The 26,613-nt window shown below is 35.1% G+C and overlaps 1 protein-coding gene across 2 annotated transcripts in view; it reads right to left on the reverse strand.

Annotated features, from left to right (window-relative positions):
• The window catches only part of CRPPA (CDP-L-ribitol pyrophosphorylase A), a 332,720-nt gene that overhangs the window by 3,602 nt on the left and 302,505 nt on the right, over positions 1-26,613 (reverse strand). Inside the window, exon 10 of one of the 2 annotated variants that reach the window (XR_007150469.1) lies at positions 4,299-5,141. Coding sequence is in view for 1 of the 2 variants with exons in the window: in XM_047850755.1 (XP_047706711.1) it covers positions 5,037-5,141 (105 nt within the window). In the remaining variant the exon portion in view is untranslated. Of the gene's footprint in view, positions 1-1,904; positions 5,142-26,613 lie in introns of those variants that run through there. The other variant, XM_047850755.1, reaches the window with a different exon arrangement.

Consider the following 26,613-nt stretch of genomic DNA (forward strand, 5'->3'; position numbering starts at 1 on the left):
CTAAGTAGAGAATATATTTACATAATGCATTTCAGCTGTGAAGCCATTTTTAAAAATCAAAGATTCCAGTATTTCAGATGGTAAGAGAAAACAATCTGGCTCTGCTCAGGTCTACCTCATTATATGGAGCACCATTCACCCCAAAAACTGCCCATCAAGCAAATACTGACATATGTGCTTAGGACTGTCTAATGGCCAGGGAAGACTTCATACTTCGTCATGCCTTGGCATTTCTCTAGACTTTCCTTTCTCCTATAAACATGACGAATGGATTTCTACTTCTCTTTTTATGTCTTCTCATGTTGCTGAGGCACAAATGGCTATCTATATTCACCTCTGGGTCATCAGGAAAGTACTTCTGATTTTTCGTTATTCAAGTGTATCTGAGATCCACTAAAAAATTCCTACAACTTTAGAGCCCTCAGAGATGGCATTGATAGTAATTGTACATCAGTATTAGTCTTTGTAAATTTTAATGGCACAGGCAGACACAGTGATGTTCCAAAGCATGTTCATGTGTTGGGGGTGATGATGGGCAAAGGAAAGGAAGAGTATAGAAATACCGAAAGACAATGGGACTTAGCTTTTTCACCTCTTATTAAAGAAGACTCTTTTGAGAGTCATTCTTTAACAGATCTTAAAGTATTATGTTTTTGTAATATTGCATGCCATTGTGTTTAGGAATATGAGCTCTAAAGTGAGAAAGCCCTTTGTGAACCTCATTTCTCCCACATGCTGCTTGGGTGACTCTTACTCTCAAGAAGTTATTTGAAATGTATATGCCTTGGTTTCTTCATTTTTTAAAACAGAGATTGGTACACAACCTGGCACATAAAGTTATTATGAAGAAAAAAAAGATACATGAAAAGCACTAAGAACAATTTCTAGAACATAGCACTCATTCAATAAATGTTAGTTATTTTTATTATTATTTTAAATGCCTATATTTCAATTCAATATCATTTTAGGCCCAAGAAAGTTTAACTTCCTTTGTAAACTTTTCTAAAACTTTCAGGTCTGTTTTTCTTTTAGTAACTATTAAATAGGGAGGAAGAAACCCTCAGGACCTTCTAGTACTTTGGGACCAACATTTCTCCTCACAAGCATTCTACTTAGCAAAATGTGTGTCAGTAGATACATCCTAGATTTGTGAGGACAAACATACTGATGCATTGCCACAGATGTTCTTTCCTTGGTTACCACTTGGTGTGCAATAAAAAGTTTCAAAACATAGTATTAGCAAACAACACTGAGCGTTGCTTTAGCTCACCTGTCTGGTGGAGGTCACCTGAACTGGCCTGGGGAACCCTGCTGCTCTCAGCAGGGCCTCTTCATCCATTTGTTGATTATCTGGACATCAGCTGATCTGGGCTTTTGTTTTCCTTTGGAGACACCAGGCCAGGTAGGACATGTTCATCTCATGGTGGGAGCAAGAGCGGAACGGAGCAAATGGCAACATGCAAAGTCTCTTAAGTCTAGTCTCAGGCATACACAAGCCACTTGTGCCTCACTCTGCTGGTCAGAGCAGCTTACACGGTGAATCCCAAAGTCAAGGTGTGCACATATATTCCTCCTATGGAAGCTAAGTGGAAAGAAAGAATATTTCTGAACGAAATTCAATTCACTACCCCCATGCAGACACTGTTAAGTAATCACAGTACTCCGTTCCACTGTGACTGAATATAGCTTTTATATTCTCAGCAGCCATTTTAATTGCTAGGAAACCTGCTAAATATGAGGGAAAGAAGAAAAAAAAAACTGAGACTTCTGATTTTGCACATTTTTAATATATTTTACAGAACAATAAATCTGGATCTCAAATTCTATAAAATAAAACATCACTGTTATTTTCTGAGAGTAAATGTTATATTTATTCAATTGTAATTGAGTTAGTTTTAAAAATATGTATATATACACTAAATATCAATGATAACTGCCATTGGATATTAAAATACCAACCACTTAGTTATTTATCAAACACATATTTTGCTTTATAAAGAGAATATATTGAAAATCTTGAATAGTGTGTTGCTGTCATTTAAAAAAATCTGTACATTTTTCACAATTTTGAAACTAAAAATGTACAAGAACATATAAAATGGTACAGTACCCCAGGCACCTCACACAGCCAGTTCTGACTTATTTTAAACCATACTAATAAAGCCCAACATGATAAGTATTTTTCATTTATTCTGTTTATTTTTGAATTAAACTTTTAAAATTCAATCTTTCTTCATCAAAATGGCTTTAACACTTAAACTATTACTTATTTTTCCTTGGCCTAAGTAGTTTCAATATTAAAAGGAAATAAAATGTGAAGATTTAATATAAGAAAATGTTTTACTGCATTGTAATTTTTATAAAATGATCATTGTATTTATACATAGTAAAGTTTTATAGTGCTAAAGATCCAGTATGAAAGTGAAAGTTTACCTGTTGAGCCAATGCGAATCGCTTAAAGTGACCACAGAAAGAACGGCTCTGAGTGGAATAGAGAAGTCTAATTCTTACCTGTAAATTCATATACTTGCAACAAGTTATCTCTCAAACTGAGCGGTTCTAAAAAATTTATACCTCTTACCAGTATGTCATTAACCAAACCATTGAACACACTGTTAAATTCTTTAAAAGGCTAATTAAATTGCACTCAATTAGCAAACATTTAGAAAAAAAGAGTCTTTCCACAGAACTTTCCACAGGTAGAGGACAATGCACACCCCTGAAGCATAAATTACTATTATTTTTAACGATATTTGGGAAAATAAAGTGAAAAAAAGAGTTCCCATGAAAGTAATTAAGTTTACAGAAGCAGTGATGAAAATGTAACTATAAAGTTTGCCTCTGGATCTCTTAAACAATAAAAACAATCAGTTTATCTTTCTCTCTTGGCTAATACTTCTCTCCATTCCCTTCACCTCTAGGTATAATTACCAATTAGTCTATGTTGGAAAGATGGCTAGAAAGCCAAAAGCTTCAGGACTTTCCTCTGGTCATTGGGATGATCTGTCCCTCCTTATCCATTCCTCCAATGCACATTTGGAGCCTCTGGCTTACTTCCCATAGCTTCTCGGCTGGATGTCCTTTGCCAGCATTATGATTAAACAGGGAGATGAGGTTGAAACTTACTATGAGTGGTCCTGAGTTTAATCCCTACTTTTTGTCACTACGCAGCCCCACAGCTGTGGACAAGGCAGTTAAAGATCCCTGAACCTCCAGTTCCATCTAAGCAGTCAAGGATGTGAGAAGACTTCTTTAAATTATTTTCAAAGCTGTGAATCACTTTATAAACTGTAAAGAAAAAGATTGAATGCTATGATAAGGTGATGATGATGATGGTAATTATTTCATGCACAATTTAATATTAACTAAAACTTCATTACACTATTCCAATTGCCTAGGGTAAACTCACAGTCATTGCTCCTAGATAAATTTTCGTCTTGCATAACAGTCCATAAATAAGTTGGAATCTAAGGTAACTTAATTAGCACTCAATCGATAGAATAGTTTTGTTGTGTCATAGATAGGCCGATTCTTGCCTTTTACTCAAAGGCACTTTCTCTTTAAAACCCGGATAACATTTCCCTATTTGCCTTTATAAGCACTTCCAAATTCTTAAAACATTTTCACCTGAAGACTTAAAAAGGTGCAGGTGTGAACCTTTCGCAACACAGCCAACCCACCACCTTAACAATGACACAGGCATTCTAACCAAAAATCTACACATTATCCATATATTTTCATCCTCAAGAATTTGAACTATATCATTTATTTTATATTTCTTAACATCCCTAGAGAGAGAGGAAAAAAGTGGCAAGCCCAGAAATTTACATCCAAGCTACACTGAAACAATACATTTCATTTAAGAGAATGAATTATAGTAATAACTCCAGGTCCATTATATTCTACTATTACTGAAATGTAAAACATCAACTCTCCCACCAAAATAGATCCTTGAGAAAAATAGAGAAAATCATCCAACTTGTTAAGAAGAAATTCTGTAAGGTAGGTATTTCACAGTCGATCTTCAACTGATAACATCTCCTGCAGCTTTTATAGTTTCCACATGTAACCTAAGTCTTGGAATCTGATCTAATGTGTTTTATAAAGTAAATGTAAATATAGAATAAAAGTTATCTCTAATGATTGGATGTACATGATTGTAAAATTTAGTTTTAGGGAAAATCATTTACACATTTAAGGTGTATATACCAGGGGAAATTTGAAAGATTGAAAACTTGATTTTAAACAACAACAGTATCTGTATCAAAAAATAATTTAATTCTTGAAGATGCAATGACTCCCTCCTTTTCAAAAAAGACTAATTTGGGATTGACCAAAATAATTTCACTTTCATGGGGATTTCCAGTCTTCTTTTAAATGTATCCAGAAAACTCAGAGACCATTCAAAGTAAGTCAAAATTATTTTTCATAAACCAAGGAAAACATACAATTTTAAAATGGAAAGTAGGAGAGGATTACATCTTCTTTATAGACCTAGAGTAATGTGGGCCCAACGGTGAAAATATCTCAACCAGAGTTCCCTGTTATCTCCTCTTTTATTTATTTTTTAAGGTGTGGAAAATTAGAATACAGGTCAAAATATCACATGGAAAGAGGACAATTTTAGTATTAAGAATAATTCTAAGTCATATCTTTTAGTATCAAGACAATGTGATTTGCTAATTAACACAGAGATAAGATCATGGTTGTTTTCCGAATTCTCATTTCGAGGATGATTAGCTCAGCCATCATTATTTCTATTCAATCTTTTATGCTTTTGTGCAAAGATTATGTGAAAGCAATTACTTTCCATTTACCTATTTTCTGATTCGATTTATATTTGACATGCACAAAAGTATATTTTTATTTCACAGATAAAACAATGATCCACTTTTTTAACCCAAACATCACATCCCATCAATTATGAGACATAAAAGACAATATAAACATGCCACTACATATAATAGGGAGGGAGCACAGCAGAGATACCTAGATAAATGTTTCTAAAACCCAATAAGTAATTATCTCTGTGTTCTTCATGCTACCAGGAGCTGACCAACAAGTCCAGAATTTCTTTCTTTGATTAAGGTGGCAATAATCGTAGCACCTTGCCTTAAACTTTCCTGTAGCTTCTGCTCGTCCTAAAAAAATAAAAAAAAAAAGAAGATAATAATAATTTTTAGAAAGATGTCACACATTAAATTTAATAGTTACTTCAAGTTTTTTTTTTAATATTTCTTCATTTTTACTTTTTCCATCAGCTTTATAGAGACATAACTGACAGATAACATTGTATAAGTTTAAGGTGTACAATGTAATGATATAATATACATATAAATTATGAAATGATTACTACAAGAAACTTAATCCATCACCTCATACACCTACCACTACAAGGGTAGTGAAACATTTAAGATCTACTCTCTTAGCAACTTTCAAGCATAAAATATTGTTACCTATAGGCACCATGTTATACATTAAATCCCCAGAACCTATTTACTTATAAGTAAAGTTTGTACTGTTTGATCAACATCTCCCCATCTCCTCCCCACTCAGCTGCTGATAACCACTATTCTACTGTTTTTATGAGCCACTCTTCAAGGTATGCTGCTCTCTAGAGTAGGCATTTATGGAACTCAGGCCACAGCCACTGGTATATACTTGGTCCCTCAAATAAAGAAGAAATTAAAAAAAAAAAATAAGGTATATATATTTTTGAGAGAGAAAGACAGAGCATAAGCCAGGAGGGGCAGAGAGAGAAGGAGACACAGAATCTGAAGCAGGCTCCAGGATCTGAGATGTCAGTGTCAGAGCCTGACACAGGGCTTGAACCCATGAACCATGAAATCATGTTCTGAGCCCAAATCAGAGGGTTAACTGACTGAGCCACCCAGTGCCCCCAAGGAGAAATGCTTTTGCAAGCACTTTTCATTATATGCAAAAAGTATCCGCTGAAGATACCAAGAAAACTCTGACACAGTTTCAAATGTTAACAGTATGAAACAAAAGATTTTCCCTTAATCCAATATCTGACCAACTTTGGCTCATCACTCAAGTGTGAATAGTTCATCAATGATGCAAACCTTTCCTTCATCTTGTTTCTGAGTGTTCTCCAACAACAGACTTTGTTATAAACTGTGAATACTGGTTGGGAGGAAAAATAAAAACGGCTTGTTGTTTGTGAAGTAAGGATCAGGCAAATTAGTGAAATGAGTTTCTCACAAGTTGCTGAAATGTGGTTTTGCCTTTGAAATCATACTGCCTATGAATATATGTTTACTCTAATGATTTACTCTTCTTGAGGGGATGAAGGGATGATAGTATGAAGGGGAAAAGAAAGTCAAAAGAGAGATAATACCTTTAAAAAGATTTTTGTGTTATTAATTGCACTAGGTTCAAAAAGAAGGACCTGGTAACCAACCTCTAAATGTGGGCATCATCCTTAACGCCTTTTCCTTTTTTTTCCCCCCATGTTTATTTATTTGTTTTTGAGAGAGAGGAGTGAGCAGAGGAGGGGAAGAGAGAGAGGGAGAAAGAATCCCAAGCACACTCCATGCTGTCAGCACAGAGCCCAATGTGGGGCTCAAACTCACGAACCATAAGATCATGACCTGAGCCGAAACCAAGAGCCCAACGCTTAACCAACTGAGCCACCCAGGCATCCCTTTAATGCCTTTTCCTAATGTTCAGTGTAGCAAAGTACCTCCTGCTTCTACCTCCTTGGTGTTTTTTTCAATCCATACAAGCCATTCAAAGCCCTGCTCCCAGCAAAACATCTCTGTCCTGAATTACTGCAGCAATTTCACCAACAGTCTCTTTCAAGTCTTGTCCTCTTCTACCCTGTTTCCCACACAGGAATCAAAACACTTAAAGTACAGATCTGCTCACCTCACTACACTGCCTAAAATCCTTTCAAGGCCACCTTTTGAACTTCAGGATCAAGTCAGAACCCTTTACCTCTTTACCCTTCCATCCTCTTCCTGCCTTTCCCTTATGATCACTAAATTCTCCCAGCCACACAGAACTGCTTATGATTGCCCAAACAAGCTCTTTTTCTAGCCTTTCCCCCCTTTGCACCAGTTAATGCCTTTGCCAGAAAAGCTATCCCACTCTCTTTCAAGTTTGGCTGACCGTGGTTACTCTTTATAGTTCGACCCAGTTTTCAATGGCTACAATCTACCCTAACTCCTGCCCTCCAGCCCAGTTGGATGAGGTGAATCTGTTTCCACAGCTATGAATTCCTCTGGTACACTGAGTTTGCAATAGCCTTTTGAGTTAACCATCTATCTCTTCCACCAGATGATGAGTTTCTTGATATAAAGAATTTTTCATTTTCTTTCTGAATACGGAACACTTAGTTCAATGCCTAACACATGGTAGCACTCCACAAATTATAATGAATTCAAATCACAGGAAGCTATATGATAGAGAAATCATCACCCTCTCAGTTTAACTCATTTGTTAATAACAGTGACCGCTTTTGGGTTACTCTGTTGACTCCTGTTTTCACATTTACCAGGAAGCCTGGCAATGGCACAAAAAATATAATCAAAACCTTTCTACTATCACACCTTCACCAGCTCAGAGATCCAAGGTTCCTCACTTATGAGGATGTTGGTGAGAGACCACCTCTGCATAAGCTCCTCTTTTCCATCAGTTTGCCTGATTGTGTTCGCAAGGGGGGAGCTGGGGAAAACCCACAAAGGGGCTAAATGGTCAGTACTTTGCATCTTGCAAGTGAGGTTTTTTTTTTTAAAGATTTTTAAAATTAATTATTATTTCTTAGAGAGGGAGCACACAAGTGGGGTAGGGGCAGAGAGACAGAGACAGAGTGAGAAAGAGAGAACCTCAGGCAGGCTCTGCACTGTCAGCACAGAGCCTGATGTGGTGCTTGAACTCGTGAACAGTTAGATCACAACCTGAGCTGAAGTCAGACGTTTAACCCAGTGAGTCACCCAGGTGACCCTCAAGTGAGTTTTTTTAATTTTTTTTTTAACATTTATTTTTGAGACAGAGAGAGAGAGCATGAATGGAGGAGGGGCAGAGAGAGAGGAAGACACAGAATCTGAAACAGGCTCCAGGCTCTGAGCTGTCAGCCCAGAGCCCCACGCGGGGCTCGAAATCACAGACCGCGAGATCCTGACCTGAGCTGAAGTCGGACGCTTAACCGACTGAGCCACCCAGGCACCCCTCAAGTGAGTTTAATGACATTTCAATATTGGATTTCAAATGCTGTACAGGTTTCCTGAAAATCACATATTAACAAATCATTCTAAAGCCATATATGTTTATGCTTAAAATGTTATTCATTCATAAATACACAGAATACTCTAAAACTGAACAAAATACAAATTAACTATAAATACGTATTTGTCACTCCTTATGATTAATTACAATACTGTACAGTTTATAATACACATCCACACCTGTCTCATTTATTGAGACATACAAAAGATGATGACAATTAAGTTTCCTTCTCTAAAAATAAACACAAAAAGACTATCTGAATAGCTTCTATGAAAACAGTTTATACTTGTGATAATGAAAGCCACCAAGTAACAAATGAACAAGGGGAAGAAATCTGTTTAAGATCCTAGGGCTACAAAAATCACATTTCTTTATCTTAGAATAAGGCTTCTGGGGCGCCTGGGTGGCGCAGTCGGTTAAGCGTCCGACTTCAGCCAGGTCACGATCTTGCGGTCCGTGAGTTCGAGCCCCGCATCAGGCTCTGGGCTGATGGCTCGGAGCCTGGAGCCTGTTTCCGATTCTGTGTCTCCCTCTCTCTCTGCCCCTCCCCTGTTCATGCTCTGTCTCTCTCTGTCCCAAAAATAAATAAACGTTGAAAAAAAAAGAATAAGGCTTCTGTCCTCATTTTATAGTCCCATAACTTACACATTGTTAAACAATGAATTTAAGTAAGAATGCTCTTTTAAAGGTTAATTTATTTGTGCAAACTTTATAGGCATCATTTAGAACAATTTTAATTTGGTGAGAAGAAACTATGTTATTCTACTGTTTTCCCTCCTGAGCTTACTTTATTCCTGAAAAATAGAGAAATTTAAAAAGTGATTAAACAAGATGCTGAGACACACCTACAATCAGAAAATTCTAGTATGTACAAAAGCAGATATTCAAATAATGTGTGGATTTCAAACTCATCTCAAAATTTCTTACCTCTATAAAAGTATTGCTAATGTAGTTTTGAAAAAAGGCAAATTCACATAGATATTTTTTTTTGAGAGTGAGAGAGAGAGAGGGTGTAAATAGTGAGGGGCAGAGGGGGAGAGAGGAAAAGTGGCACTAACCGGGGGTTTGTGTTTTACCCAAAGTGGGGCTCGAGCTCCTTGAACCCATAAACTATGACATCATGACCCGAGCCGAAGTCAGATGATTAATGACTGAGTCACCCAGGTGCCCTGGCTGAGATCTTTAAAAAAGCATTTCTTGCTGCCAGGGGATATGCAAACCAGTGTTTTTAACCCTTGAGGAGGGGGGGAACACAGGGGCCTTACAGGTGGTCATTTTATTATCATTCTCTCTCTCTCTCTCTCTCTCTCTCTCACACACACACACACACACACACACACACACATATGTATATGTATACATATGTGCGTTCCCTTGTGTATACCAGGTATTATATAATAAAAATGTTTAATGTTAAAACTAAGCAAATTCAACATAAATACTGAAAACTCCTGTTGATAGTACACATTCTTGGTATGATATAATGAAATGGCATTTACTGCTGTGGTCTTCCTCCCCAAAACATAAGCCCAGTCTAATCATGAGGAAAACATTACATACAAACAAAAGAGGGCATCCTACAATATATCTGACCAGTCCTCCTCAAAATTGTGAAGTTTATCAAAAAACAAGTCTGAGAAACTGTCATCGCCAAGAGGAGCCTAAAGAGACATGACAACAAAAAGTAATAAAATATCCTGTAATAAGAAAATACATTAAGTAAAACTAAGGATATGTGAATGAACTATGGATTTTAGTTGTTAAAAATAGGGGAACCTGGGTGCAGGGCATGTATGTTCAATTTAAAAATATTTCTCGATTTATGTGCCAGAATTACAAAACTTGAATTACAAAGGTAACTTGTGCACACCAGCCCATTTGTATATTCCTTAAATAAAATACACTATTCTTTTAATAAATTATGCAACTGATAAGGGCACCAACTCTGTCACGAGTCCGCTGGTACTAGAATACAGGCTTTGACAATATTCAAGTGATTTTTAGCAAATTCTGTAGTTTCATAGTTCTCCTTTTTTTTTTCATCTAAAACAGAGATAACAATATTAGCTACATCACAGCTTGTCTGTGGGGACTACATCAGACACCCGTAAACCACAGACTTAGGTAAATATCCATTCATAATAACTATTAGAATTATTTTATGGTGTGCGCTAATTTCACACATGACAGAGGGGCTGATATCACCCTCTGATCATATGTGACAGTTAAATCTGATGATCTACTATATGTAAAAATACTGTTGCAGGTCTTGGACAGGTCACCTCTCTATGTCTACAACCCTTGAAAGACAAGCCTATTAGCTAACATTCACCCCTGCTATCGTGTTGAGAGATTTTTTCCAAAGTATAAAGTGATACAGAGCCCAAGAAGAGAAGAATGATAATTTCTCAGGCAGAAAAGACACAGATTGCAATTTAGAGTTGTTAAGGTCATTGGACTTCTGCAGGCAAAGTCCCTGGGAGTGGGGACTTGAGAGAAGTTCTAAAAATCTGCTAAAAATTCCTTGATTCCTTGGCCAGCTTTTAAACTGGGCTTACACAGGAAGAAACTCAATGGGGTCTAGCAGAGAATAACTGCTGGAAAGCTGGGGAGCTGAGCAAAAGTTTCAGAGGCTACACCGTACTGAGGACAAGAAGGTTAGATCTGAGTTCGGCTAGAATGAAGAGACCTTGGTGAATACCCATGGCTTGCAGTTCAGAGCTCTAAAAGGCTATGCGTGAAGCCTGGGAATAAAGACAAAATTGAATTGGACCGGCCCTAACAAAGGTTAAACAGTCTCCAGAAGATCAGGTTGATCTCCCAATAATACAAATGCTTTCCAGAACAAATTTTAATATTCTTTGGAGGAAGATAAAATAAGCTAGAGCGTTTAAAACGTTTTATAACTCAAGTATGGCATATAATAAAATCTTACTACATGAGTAAAGAGGCAGAAAGCAAAAAAAGCAGGAAAAAAAACCATAAAGGAGAGAAAATGATCCATATATTGGATCCATATATTGCACCATTTTCAGACATAGTCCATATGTTAGAATTGGCCTGAAAGAATTTCAAAATAACTATAATTAATATGTTAAAAAAAGATAGGGAAGAGATGGCAACATTGATGAAAAATGGACATTTTCAACAGAGAATGGGACCTATAATAAAGAATGTTTTACAACTATAAGATGTAACACTTGAAATTAATAACTAATTGTAGTGGTTTAATATGAGATGGGCAGGGCTGATGATCCTGAGGGCAGATTAAAATAAATACATACATATCCAAACCAAAGCACAGAGAGAGAAATGGTGAATTGTTGCTATAATCATCTTAATACCTGTGACCAACTACTATTTCACTTCCCTACCGCTTCCTTATCTACTGTTACACCCCAGTGCACCACCAGGAAATTTGTTTGGGACATTTAGAAAATCACCTATGGGTTATCTCAGCAGCCATGTCACCTGGGAATATTCACTACATGAAACTAACAAGCAAAAAAACAGTCAACCCCATTTCTAGACAAGCAGTGCAATGTCATGTACCTAAATGTGCAAAAGATGAGGCTGAAGGTAGTATTGTTACAGCTGGCCCTAAAGGGATGAGAGAATTCAGAGTGTGGTAAGACCACATAAGGCTGGAAAAATGCCTGAAGGAGGTACAAGCAAAAGGTGAGAAAAAGGCAAAAACTGCAGAGCCCAGGATGGACAAGAAATACTGAGGGAACAAGAAATCATGACTAATTTTCATGGTGGCATATCACTGTGAGAGGCTAGACCTTGCAAAGATATTGCAAGAAAAGTGAGTACCCAAACTCCCCCCTACACACACACACACACACATAAATAAAATTACCAAAATTACATTTATCAACAGTTCATATACTATCTGTAATTCTAGTAATTTCCAGGCTTTAGGTTTACCTTAATTTCTACTCACAAGTCATAAAGAGCATAAACTGTAAACACGGCACACCAATTTTTACATTCTCACACATAAAAATCAAAAGCATACATTTCGTGAGTTTAAAGAAAAACAGGAGAGTATTTAATGATACAAAACGTGTTAAAGTTTGTGTTAAATCTAAATTATTGTCATAATCGTAATTACTTCTTTTATCTTGCTCACTTCATAGCAATGTAAAATTTTTGAGAAAAATCATAAAAATTGCCAATTCTAACCTGTCATAAAACAATAAAAACATAACTTTTAGCTCAAAAATAGAGCATTTACTTTCTTTGGTTACAAGTGTATTTAAACAAAAAATTGGAAGCCAGCAAGAAAGGAAATAAAGAATACAGTGGTCTGATTTCTTGAAATACTAGAGGGGAAAATAGCAAAAAATTAACAAGAGTTCTTTTTGGATGATGGATTTATGGCTATTCTTATTTCTTCAGTGTGTTTTATTTTCAGAATTTCCAAACGGAACACAACTTACTCTTCTAGTAAGAAGAGTAAGTTGTTCTAAAATTTAGTTTCAAGACTATTTAAGTCCTGGTAACTAAATTTGATTTGTTATCGCATAAAGTCAATAATATAGAACACTGTCCAAATTTCCAGGAAATATTTATCTTCATAAAAAATCTTAAAAATCGATATGAACACTTTTTGTTTGAATATTTTTGTCTTCATTGGACAGTCCAAGAAAGAATTATGTTAATAAATCACAAGGCCTTAGCTTTCCACTGACTTAGAGCTTAAGAAAAATACCTTGGACATCACACGAAAGGAAACAACAAAAATTTTGTCCTTAATTTTATTCAATACATTAAAAATTGTTCATTGAGATCCTGGATAGTTTACCATGCTTTTTCATATTAGGAAGAACATTAGATGAAATATCAACATATAATAGCTATTTTTAATTTCATATACTCTCAAACTGAATTATTTGGGATTAAAATTCATATGGATTTCATATGGACTTCATCTAGAAACATCACACTTAGCTATTTCTTTATCCTTTGTCATTTCAAGATTAAGATGAAATGCCCTATGTTTAGATGAAAGATGCACAGAAGTTGCAATTATTGTCTTAAACACAGAAGGTAATTCTAAATTTACTCCACAGCAATTAAATCAATGGAATGTCAATGGAATCCTGGTCTTTAGTCTGTCTGTCTGTAGTTGGTTTCTTTTCCAGTTGATACATAGGTGTCCATATGATGGTTGTGTGTATCTATCAACTTCCATAAAGGAGTAAAGTTTTGATGCAAAAATTCTCACGGGACTTTGAAGCAGTTGGCAAAATTTGGGAACTCGGGGAAAGTAGGAGGTGTTATTTTCATAGAAGACTGGGAATGACAGGAATGGTTCCATAATTTATAGCAGCTCCTCTTTTCCCTCCTCCGTATCAGCTACCAGTAGTGCCATTTTCATATAAAGCCTATGTCTTCGAAATTCCTTACTCTCCGAATGTTCCCTTCCATTTTCTCAAGGACAACTTATGGCAGAACTATTCCCAGTGTACATGAACTCTGAAAACTTTTTAAAAGATTTTTTTTAAACATTAAATTCTATCACTGTACTACACTGCTCTGAGTCTTTGAATTAAAGAGGCATAAACAAATTTATAGTATGCTGTTAGAACCAAATTTATGTCTATTTTGCAGAATATGTTGTCAAAGAATAGCAGGAAAAGCTATGACATCATTGTTGTCCAAATCTTTATAGACAACCTGAAAGGAAATCTTGTAGAGATACTCATCCTCCCTACACATCACTCCTAAAGAAAACTGTACTGTGTTAAAAGGAAAACTATAAAGTTAAAATATATGTATATATTAATTTAGGCTTTAGATATGTCACTAGATTACACAGCTCTTTTTGAAACGTAAGCATTATGTTGTCTCAGCAAATTCCATACCTAAACCCTAATTCAATTTCTATGAATTACAAAACCATCCTGAAATTCAGGTTGCTCTTATTTTGATATTAATATCCTTCTTTTCAGCTATCCTTGTTTTGGTGAACTTATGCAAAATAATATCAAAATGTCAAAACTGTCAAGCATTCCAATTAAAAGCTCACTATAACATACATTTACAGAGAGCATATACAATATACAAAAATATATAATAAACAATATATAAAATGCTACATTGTTGACTTAAAAATCTTTTAACACTTTTGTTACATTTATAAGATAATATCAAATAAAAGAAATTGTATATATTTTCCTGATATGGAAGGAAAAAAAAAATCTAATGGTAACACACTGCCCCCTAGTGGATATGAAGATAAAAGTTTGCTGTGTATAAATTTCCAAAACTTCAGGAAAAAGCAGTCACTTATTGATGAGAGTTTGAGAAAAACAAAACAGTCCTATCCAAATGAAAAGCATTTGTCTCTTGATAATTTGAGTTAAACAGCTGTCTCCAGAAAACCTCGGTAATAAAACAGTATGATATGCACTTGGATTTACTTACTAACATAATCATCACATAGCAGTGTCAGTCTCCTTTTTTCTTAATGCCTTACCCATACTGTAGGTATTCAATAAGTATCCGTACAAAGAGTTAACTAAGAAAAATAATCAGTTAACAAAACTCTGGGGTCCACCACTGTTACTTTGCTTAACAGATAAAGATAGGAAAGACCCAAACTTTGCAGTGTTTAGCGCCATAGCACAGGGGGGTAAAACATGGGCAACCAAAAAGCAGATGTCTACTCTGAGAAACAAGCAGTTCATTGTTATGTCAATTATTTCTAGATCTGGGATTTGTCACACTGTCATCCTTTATTTTCTTTTAACATCATTCTTACTATCAATTTCACAACTTAATAAAGTTGAAATAAAGTGTTCTCATACACAATGTCCCTTTTAATTAGCAGAATGTTTTGATCCTACACAACTTGCCCAGCAGCCCTGCTAGCTTTCCACTGTGACATCCCTCGCCAGTCACACTCCAACTGCTCAAAGTCTGCATCCGCACCATCCTTTGGCTGGATGCTACAGGGATGCTGGATGCTACCTAGGATGTCTTAACTGGAGTGGTCTAGGATGTCCCAGCTGGCTACTCTTCTTTGCTTTTGGCTACAGCTCTCATCTCACTAGGACACCATTTTCATTATCAAACCCACCTTACTTTCAGCACATACTTGACATTACAATCTAAGACTCTCCACAAACAACCTAATTAACCCTTCTAACCATGGTTCTCACTTCTTTACTATACAGAATCCACTTTTGTGGCCATACTGGTATAATCAGCTATTCCTTCTTTAGTAAAATGGTTTCCTCATAATTGTTTTTCTACTTCTCATCAATTTTCAAAAACCTGGCTGTGATGACATGCTCTAATGAAATTATCTATTTTAGTGAACATCAATAATTTACATTATCATTCTCTTATTAGTATTTTTATTAGGTTTCACACATATAAGTCTTATTTTCTTAGCTAAATTGTAGATAGTAAAAGAAAAGTCTCCTAAATTAAGTTATAACATCAAATAAAGTACTATATTCATAGTAGGTACTCAATAAATACTTACTAGGTCAATTTGCTAATTCTATAAAGATCTGGTCCCATATATGACTATTAAGACATCGCTGAAACATCAAAGTATTTAGATAAAGGATGCATCTTTATAGAAATAACCTATTAAAAATAAAGTAAGAAAAAAAAACCCTGCTTTCTGTACTTGAAAATTGGAAAGATGGCAAAGGCTAGAATTTTGTGTTACATGATTCCTCCTACTATGAAAGAGTGCTTGGTTTGGGAGTTAAATCTAAGGGACATTGATAAATTGACATTAATATACCTAAGTCAAGGGGATAAAGCCAGATGATGAGGCAAACATTCTCAGATAGGGTAGGTACATAAGCAGAAAAGCAATATATACTAGACATAGGAGGGCAATGGGTACTGTTTCCAGAACGCATGAGAAATGACAAGGGGGACAGAAAGATGATGCACAAGTTTCTTCTTGAGGGGAGGTCTAGGTAGAAACACAGTTAGTGGGAAAATGTTGATGATTCTCTCAGCAGAAAAACCTTTTTTCCTATAAATTTTAGATTCAAATTTTTAATAACAAACTTAATACAAGGGAAAAACTTAAATGGATCAATGCAAACATATTTTCTTGGTAGCTGTGTGTGTGTGTGTGTGTGTGAGAGAGAGAGAGAGAGAGAGAGAGAGAGAGAGAGAGAGAGAGAGAGAGAAGGGGGGGGAATTATTATTGGAATAGTTTTCAGCAGTTAAAAAGAAAAGGATGCATAGTTAATGATCATTAGATTCTTGACTATTGGTTAAATGGGTAAATAGTATCCAAAATCTTAATCCCCAGGTTCCACAGAAAAGTGTTTAACATTGCATTAAAAACTCTATTTTATTCCAAGAAGCATGCTTTCAATTACAACTTACAAAAAGAGTTGCATCCTGACCAGACTGGTGCTAATTTTTGTCAGTATTAACCAGCAAAAAGTAGATTGGCCAAGCTCCCTCCAAGCATCAGAGCAGAATTATTTCTCAGGAAGAAGCTCACAGATAGTAGAATTGTGCCTCTAAAGCACTTTCCAGGGAGGAGAAACAAAAAACCAGATATGCAAAGCAGCATTCTAGGTGGAAATAACTTACTGGAATTATCAGAATTCAGTCGCTTTCTGAAATGACACTACTAAGTGAAGACAGTAAGATTAAAGAAGATGATTCAATCATAGGATTGGGAACAAAGAAGGAATAATTTTATGTCATAAGGGATTTCATGTAGGTATTAAATAAATGTATTTTGAATTAAAAATCTCATTGGAGGTGACAGATAACCTACTTTTTCTATATAAAACTGAATTCAATAAGTGGAAGTCAAAATTTGAAAACGTTTACAACTCAGAAGAATAAAGGACAAAAAATAGTAAAAAGTCAAGGCATTATATTAAAAACTAAACTATATAAGAAAATTGGGGGAGAAAACACAACAGATTATGCAGAAGTTATCATGATGCAGGAAAAAAAATCCCTTAATTAAATAAGATCAGGAATTGCAGAAAGGTATCATTTAGTGCCTTGAAAAATTAGTGACAACCATCAAAGAAGCCATATTCAGATGTTATCTTTAAATTTAAATATAAAAATTCAACAGCCTTCAGCAGACAATACAGATTATTTCTAATAAGCAAGAATGGTTCATGTGTAACTTATGTGAAATGCTAAGTATTAAAAGAAAATGGGGTTTAAGGAAAACATTGTTACCAAAGAATCAGGACTGTGTTAGAAGAACAAAAAAGAAGACATTGTGCAATATGCAAGGGCTCTAAATGGCCAGTTAGTGGAATGTTTCTTTAAAAAGAACTATTTAAAAACTTATCCAATTATTAAATGAGGAAAAAAGAATAGGGACTCCTTTTAACAACTATTTAAGGAATTTAACTAATAACAGACAGTAAGCTATATATTAAGAAGTAACAGACACATAGTTCTTTACCTCTGTGGAATATGTGGTCAGTTAAGTCAAACAAACACATAAACATATTCTAATAACAAGTTATGAAGGAAACAACAGACCCATTTATTACCAAAATAAAATCAGCATTAGAATTATCAGGCACAAAACATTTTTAAAACCATATTAAAAAATCCGAATAAATCAACACAGGAACACAAAAATGCGCAAGCAAAACAACATTCTCAAATATGTAGATTTGAAAAATAAAAAAAACAGAACTCATACAAATGAAAAAAATTGCTGACTTTAAACAAACAAAACAATTTCAAACTATGGGTCAGAATAGAGATTAGACCTAACTGAAAAGAGTATTACTGAAACTGAACACAGAGTTGAAGAAATTACTCAAAACTCATATCAGAGATGATAAGGAATAGAAAACATAATAGAAGTTTAAGGAATTTGGCAAATAGGACAAAAACGTCCAATATATATTTAATCAGAACCCCAGAAAGGGAGAACAGAGACAATGGGGGGAAATAAAAAATAATTATTGCTAAAAAAAACTTCCAGAAGTTATGGACTACATGAATTCATTCATAAGGGAAACCCACTAAATTCCAAGGTTGATAAAAAGGAACACAGACCAATAACAAGGGAACTGTGAAACACCAAATATAAAGAGACAATTAAAAAGCCACTAGAGAGAACAGACCAAGAGAGGATTAACAATAGACTTACAACAGTCTTCCTCACAGCAACAAGGAAGCAAGAACATGATAATGTATTTGTAAAGAGTGGTAAAGACAAAAAACAAACATTAACTCCCTCCAAAACAAAACAGAACAAAACAAAAAACTATTAACCTAGAACACTTATTACTTCCTATCACAAACACTATGTATCAACAATGAAGATAGAATATGGGCTCACTCAGTTAAACAAAACCTAAGTTTACTCATTTTATTTTTTTTCTTTTTCTTTTCTTTATTTTATTTATTTACTTATTTTATTGTTAATTTATTTATCTTTAAAAGTTTACTTATTTATTTTGAGAGAGAGAGAACATGAGTGGGGGAGAGGCAGAGAGGGAGAGAGAGAATCCCAAGGAGGCTCTCCCTCTCTGCCTCTCCCTCACTTATGCTCTCTCTCTCTCTCAAAATAAATAAACTTTTAAAAATAAATAAATTAACAATAAAATAAGTAAGTAAATCTGAAAGCAATGTCTCCAGAAAATTAATGAAAATAACATTTAAGGGGTGCCTGGGTGGCTCAGGTGAGTAAGTGTCCAACTTTGGCTAAGATCATGAGCTCATGGTTCATGAGTTCAAGCCCCACATGGGACTCTCTGCTCTCAGCAAAGAACCTGCATATGATCCTCTGTCTCCTCTATCTCTGCCCCTCCTCCCAGCTCTCTCTCAAAAAAAAAAAAAAAAACAAAAAAAAAACCCAAAAAAAACCATTAAAAATTAATTAAAAAAATAGCATTTAAGGGGTGCATGGGTGGCTCTGGTGGTTGAGCAGCTGACTTCAGCTCAGGTCATGATCTCACAGTTCAGGAGTTTGAGTCCCACGATGGGATTGCTGCTGTCAGTGCAGAGCCTGCTTTGGATCCTCTGTCCACATTTCTTTCTGCACCTCCCCACTCATACTCTCTCTCAAAAATAAATAAACATTTTTCAAAAAAGTAACATTTAAATACAGACGGTATTTAAAAGAACAAAAAAAAATACTGGCTAAGAACAGCAGCATAAAAAGTAGAAGGTGGGCAATCAAACAAAATATTCTAAGATCAATGAAATTGTAGGGAGAGTGATTAAAATTCTAACTAGACTTTCACATAAATATGCAAAGTAAATTTCAGAAGGCCTCCTAAATGTCTAATAATAGAATGTGGGGGTGCCTGGGTGGCTCAGTCAGTTAAGCATCAGACTCTTGATTTTGGCTCAGGTCATGAGCTCATGGTTCATGAGTTCAAGCCCTGCATTGGGCTCCACCCTAACAGTAGGAGTCTGCTTTGGATTCTTTCTCCCTCTCTCTGTCTGCCCCTCCCTTGCTCACACTCTGTCTCTGTCTCTCTCTCCTTCAAAATAAATAAATGAACTTAAAAAAACAAAACAGAATGTGAAACCCATTTATTAGTTAAGAGAAAACAGAGTGAAAAACCATTGGGGCTTCCAGGTACCTAAAACCAAAGATGGTTCTCACAATATTTTAAGAAAAAAAAACAAGAAAAAGGAAAAACAAGAAAAAGAAAAGGAGAAACAAAACAAAAAACATAAACAAAACTTAACAATGAAAAGATCAAATAAAATTTACACACAACAACAACTTGAGTATAATTTGAAGAGAGAGAACTTCCAAAATAACTTTAAGTCAAAAGAAAAAAAAAAGAAAAATCACCAAATTTAAATAAGCAATTTCTCATATTCTTCTGCCCTAACACAAGCCTTATAGCAATGAAAGGCAATCTGGGAAAAACTTAGAAAGAAGGAAGAAGGGACCTACTGATGAGTAAAAAGCTGATCTAAAATAATCACCACAAAGAGTAAGCCTGCCTTAAGTTTGATAAAACAGTAAAAAGAGTGTACATGTGACCAGCATGACCAATTTTAAAAGACTTAAAATTATGCTGGATTTGAAGTGGGAGCCTTATTCTGGTGGTAAAAACCACAAAAGGAAGAGAGAAGTGATCTTTGTCAACTGAGTGGTAAAGGGGAAAAGAAACAAAAAGGAAAAATTTTAGAGTCCTGAAATACAAAAGAGAAAAAAAAATTAAAGGACACACAATTCCTCTTTCCACCATTAAATGAGATAAATTAACTAAACTGTATTTTGCTATATTGACAAGAGAGGGTGGCACTGAATTAGGTACTAGGTAAACTAGTCAAGTCCCCAACAGATGCACAGGAGAGAACTTAATACAGCCATACAGAGTTATTACACAACAGAAAGATTTAACCACCTCAATTAATGAACCACCCTCCATAAGAAGAAAGAGTTGCAGAAGACAGTAAAGTAACACTCCAAACGGAATAGAATTTTTGCAGAATTGCGAAACTAAGAATCACACTAATGTTTCACATACTCAAAAAAAACAAAAAACAAGAAACAAAAAAACCCAATTAGAATCAACAAGGTCAGCAGGGAGCTATCCAAAGTGGATTATTAACAACATCAAATGAACTCCAACATATTATAAATAAATAAAGAGCATTAAAAGGATGGCTAGGAAAAGAACTAACCTCAGTAATTTTGAACAATATTATTTTGATTCTATCCTTTAAGATAAAGAACTGTATATGACTATCATATCCTAATTAGTAAACTTATTTTCCCAGAGTGGCATTTCTGAAATTATACTTCGGTGTATTCCAGGATTCAACAAAGAAGTAAACATACTGCTGATAATGAAAGATTCCTCACTGGTGGAGAAAGTATTTACATATAAGAAAAGGGAGAGGCTATGGGCACCTGGGTGGCTCAGTCTGTTAAGCGTCTGACTTCAGCTCAGGTCATGATCTCATGGTTCATGGGTTTGAGCCCCATGTTGCTCTCTGTTCTGACAGCTCACAGCCTGAAGTCTGCTTTGGATTCTGTGTCTCCCTCGCTCTCTAACCCTCCCCTGCTCACGTTCTGTCTCTTTCTGTCTCTCTCTCAAAAATGAATAAACACTAAAAAAAAAAAACTTAAAAAAAAAAAAAGGAAGAGGTTAGAAACACCCTCTAATGTTAGACTGGAAACAGATGTTAGTATGAACTCAGTTGATTTGAGACAGGTTATAGATTATATACAAACACACACATAGATATAGAAATAGGTGTATGAAAATATATATATTTCCTAGCAAAGTCCACTGTAAGAGAATACAAATAATGACACTCTGGAGCAATGAACACCCTTAGTGCCCAGATTCTGGTTTCTAAATACCATCACCTACTAAAAGAAATAAGAATTACTTGGAGAAACTGTTGATTCCAAAACTGCAAGAGGAAAAGAACAAGATGAGCCTACAACATCTCTTGGCGCAAAAGCGTAAGAGGATGCTCAAAATCTGAAAAAGATATTTTGAAACACAATAGAAGGTAACATGAAGAGGTTTCTAAAAACCAAATCTGGCACTACTAGAATAATAATATAATGAAACAGAACCCATAATGTAAAACTAATATTCATGAGTTCTGATAGACTGATAGACAGATGGAAAGATAGATGAATAGTTTACAAGAGAAAGCTCTTCTTTATGATAGAATACAAATTGATAAATTTGGAAAGAACGACAGAAATAGAAAACCTCCATTTGATGAGCACTATCATTTATTGCCGGAAAAAATCATGCATGTATACTAAAATAAGTCTGCACAGCTATCATAGAAACTGTGATATTTACCAAGTCTTAAGGTATTTTTCCACAAGATACCTGCCAATTATAAACAGGAAAATAATTTTCAGTGGAGAGATCTAGCAGGCACTCCCTGAACCAAATGATCACGATTAACATCAACAGTTAACAGACTCTGAGACGTCAGGTGACCCCTGATACGATGTACTGAAAAGAATACACTACTTCTATTGGTAGTCTTGCCAAAAATGCATAGCCTGACTTTAATCATGAAAGGCCATCAGACAAACTTCTACTGAGAGACACTGTAGGACATTAACAGGCCAGTATTTATCAAAAAGGCAAGGTCATGAAACACAACGACTGGTGATGTATCCCAGATTACATGAGACCAGTAAGAGGTGACAACAATATATAAAAATTGGATGCTGGACCAGAAAAAGGATAGCCTTGGCAACAATAACAAATTTTAGTAAGATTTGTAGATTACAGTGTTACATCAATTTTAACTTCTTGATTTTGAAAATGGAGTGATATAAAATGTTGATATTGGAGTCAAAGGTGCATAGGAATGCTTTGTACTCTATTTGAAAAAATTTTAAGTCTGAAATTAATTCAGGATGAAAGTTAAAAAGAATAGAAAAAATTAAAAGCAACAAAAAAAATCTCAATTAGAGAGTTAGAAAAAAAAAACACAAGAAATGCAGAAGAGACAGAAGTCAAAAAATAAGGTGGGAGAAACTGTTCCCAGTATTTTTCTAATTTCAACAAATGTAAATGACAAAACTCAGAAACACAAAGATTCTCAGATTGCATTACAAACAAAACACAGCTATACAGTCATACCTAAAACACAAGGACATGAAAAGCTGAAAATCAAGTAACTGAAAAAGGTCTACCAGATGGGCACTAATCAAAGGGAAGTTTTGTTCACTATGTTCAGTATATGCACTAAAAAACAAAAAAACAAAACAAAAACAAACAAACACTGCCTATAAGACAAAAAGCAATTATTATGGAGAGTCACTACAAAAGTTACAAAATGTTAAATTCACCAGAGGCAGGTTTTCCATACTGTGAGTTATGAAGTCCATTCTGGAAAAATATGAAATGCTAGGGAGACATCCAAGACAAAACATCAAATATGCAGTTGTGCATGTGAATCTGGAGCTTGGAAATGACTCACCTGCACAAGAAGGGTATTTAACATCACAGAGTAAATGAGAATTCTTCAGAATCTCACCAGACAGTGCCCTAAGAATCTCCATCAGTTAGGGACAGAACAAAAACAAACAGGATGGCAAGGAGTCTGAGAAGGAGCAGAAATACTTTATAGAAAGAAATCAGAGGAGTGTAAGATTATAGAACTTGAAATTTAAAAAATCCACAAAGATGGGGTGCCTGGGTGGCTCAGTAGATTGAGTCCAACTTCAGCTGAGGTCATGATCTCGTGGTTCATTAGTTCAAGTCCCTCATCGGGCTCTGTGCTGACAGCTCAGAGCCTGGAGCCCGCTTCAGATTCTGTGTGTGTGTCTTTCTCTCTGCACCCCCATGCCCCATTTGTACTTTGTCTCTCTCTCTCTCTCTCTCTCTCTCTCTCTCTCTCTCTCTCTCTCTGTGTGTGTGTGTGTGTCAAAAATAAACACTAAAAAAAAAAAAAAAGAAAAAAAAGAAGCCATGAAGAAGAAAATGGTACCTAGTTATCCATCTGTATTTACAGATTGTTACAGGAAAAAAAGAGTCAGTTATACAGAGATAAGGATAAGGATAAGGATATTGTTTTTAATAGGTTATGAATCAAAGCACTGCTTTAATAATAATCATTATTCTGCAAAGATAATGTTCAAAAAATAGGTTAAAGTGCATCACAAAACAATGGAATGTGAAAAGGTAATTAACAAGGTTGAAAATTACATTGAATTCCTCATTTTACACAAGGTCAAGACAATATATATTAAATCATCATTGATGTACATAAAACTCAAAACGTAGTATGAACCCAGATATCTTACAGAATCACTAGAGACAAAATTAAAGAAAATGGAAGAAACCTCGTGAAGCAAATTCCATTATTTAGAAAACTTATAACAACAAAGGTTGAATAACATGTCTAGAGTCACAAAGATAATGACTGAAAAACCCAGATTTGAAACCAGAATCAGAATCTATAGAGTCTAAAGCATTTAACCTTAGGGACATTATTATCCAAGAAAACTTGCTCCTAAATGACTATTACAAGTTCAGATCCATTATTTTTAGATGGCCTAATTTAATACAAAATTAAAAAATACAATCCCTCTTGAGATTTTTAAATGACTCAGCAGCAATAAGTTTACTGTGTGGTCCAACACATATTCACACCCCCATGGGATGCATATCCTGGTTTCACCACTGCAAAAAAATCACCAGGGTAATTCATGTTTTATGTCATGAATACAAACTGATGAGAGAATTACATCTCTTTGGTTAATAATAATAAATACTCTAACTTGTAAATTGGGACACTGATTCCAGAATTTTTAACATCCAGACAAAAGGTAGAACCAAGTACTTTTCAAAGAATATTGATGGAGGAATAAAAAAAAGTTCTGTAAAACAGATGTAGGGGACATAAAGCAAATATTTACTGAGTCAAAATGCCATTTTCTCTTATAGTTTATAGCGTCACACATACACATTGGAAAGATATGCAGGAAGCCTTGTCAATTTCAGGACCTGTCATGCCATAAAATGATAAGCCAATGGGAACAACAAATAACAGAGTCAAGTTGCTAAAGCAAAGGCAAAAATAAAAATCTAAAACAAAACATACATTGATTTGACTGTCATGGTTGGTTGGGTTTGGCATGATCCCTGGCGGGATCTGTTTTGTGTAGAGAAATGATGAACATTTGCTTTCTCTGCCGACATGTTTTCACTGAGGTGTAGAACATAAGAAAGGCTAAGCAACATTTTAATTACTGCTCCAGTATTTTAATAAACTGAAAAAGATCTGGGGACAGCAGAAACAAGCAGCACATTAGAAATCTCCTGTGACGCCCTGGAAACCTTACAAAGGAAATGCTAACATGTTTTCCATTCCCTCAGCCTAAAGCCTAATTCTCCAGTTTCCTGGATATACTAATTTCATAAAGAATAATTTAAGTGTTATATAGAACACACACAATCAAAAGGAAAAGAAAAGCTACAAAACCTTTCTTCCTTTTAATTGTTTATTCATTCTGATTGGGATTGGAAGGCCTTTAAAAGACAAATAAATGCTTGCGGCTATAAATAATTAAAATACCAGTAAAGAGGAGTAATAATTACAAGAAAGAAAATGTCTGTCTGGATTACACACACGTCGACTAAAGGAGTGAGAGACACTGCTGAACAGTGAGCACTAAATCATGAAAGCAAAAATGATTGATAATCTTTATAGGGATATATTAAAAGGCATTTAAAAAGTAAGTGTCAAGTTCAATGAAGGAAGTTCTTATTATATACGTTCTTATAAAAATATAATCCTCTCACAGAATGAAATATCTCCTGACTTAAAAAATGAAACAAAAGCTCGCATGAGGATTTCTAGCCTGCTTAGATTTGTTTTGTTTTAGATCTGAGCACTTTATTTACTTGGAAATAAGCTCTCAGCATTGCGGAACAAAAACAAAAACACACACTCTCACAGCTCCCCTATGAAAACTGTAGCTTACAATGGCATTCTTCCATATATTATATCACTGATTTTTTTAAATAATAAGTATTGTGAAGTTTAGGAAAAGAAGGGTAGGGGAAGTTGGTCTCATTATTATTGGAGATGCCTTTGGCATCGTTATTTATATTCTCAATAATAAATGCTAGAGTAACAGCCTGATTTATAACAATCATTTTCAGTCTGAGGTAAGCATTTCTTGTACATCCCTTTATAGCATGTTAACTTTCTGCCTTCAAACTAATTATATATGCTGAATAGAAGGAGTAAAGTGAATGTTTTAAGAGGGAAACAAGATAGATTAAATTGAACAGTAAAACATTCCTTGTTTTCAACCAGGAACATCTTACACATAAGAATTTAATGGAATACAACAGAGTGCAAAGAGTCTTTAGTATCTTATAACATTAGTTTGGTTATTTACAGTAGGCTTATGAATCCAAAACAAGAAGTTATAAGAAGAATACAAATATAATTGATAAATGCTAGATATTATTAAAATTTTTCTTTCATGTCTATTATTTATTTTTGAGATACAGAGTATGAGCAGGGGAGGAGTAGAGAGAGGGAGACACAGAATCAGAAGCAGGCTCCAGGCTCTGAGCTGTCAGTGCAGAAAAGCCCAACATGGGGTTCAACCTCATATACAGTGAGATCATGACCTGCCCCAAAGTCGTACGCTTAACAAGTTTAGCCACGCAAGTGCCCCAATAAGTGCTATATTTTAATATGCTTGAGATTTAAACATCCTAAGATTCTAAGTACTTATTCTTCTTCCCTTCAAAAGAAAAGAATCAGTTGCCATTTCCTGCAGCCTGATGTATAGCTTATTGCTAGGGTGTATAAAGCAACAAAACAACAAGTTAAGTTACGGAAAAGGAATAGTGACTATAGATAAGCCACAAGGGAGTCAAATTTTAGGGAAGTCCAAAGGCAAAC

Source organism: Prionailurus viverrinus, chromosome A2, assembly GCF_022837055.1.
Source record: "Prionailurus viverrinus isolate Anna chromosome A2, UM_Priviv_1.0, whole genome shotgun sequence".
NCBI classification, from domain to species: domain Eukaryota; kingdom Metazoa; phylum Chordata; class Mammalia; order Carnivora; family Felidae; genus Prionailurus; species Prionailurus viverrinus.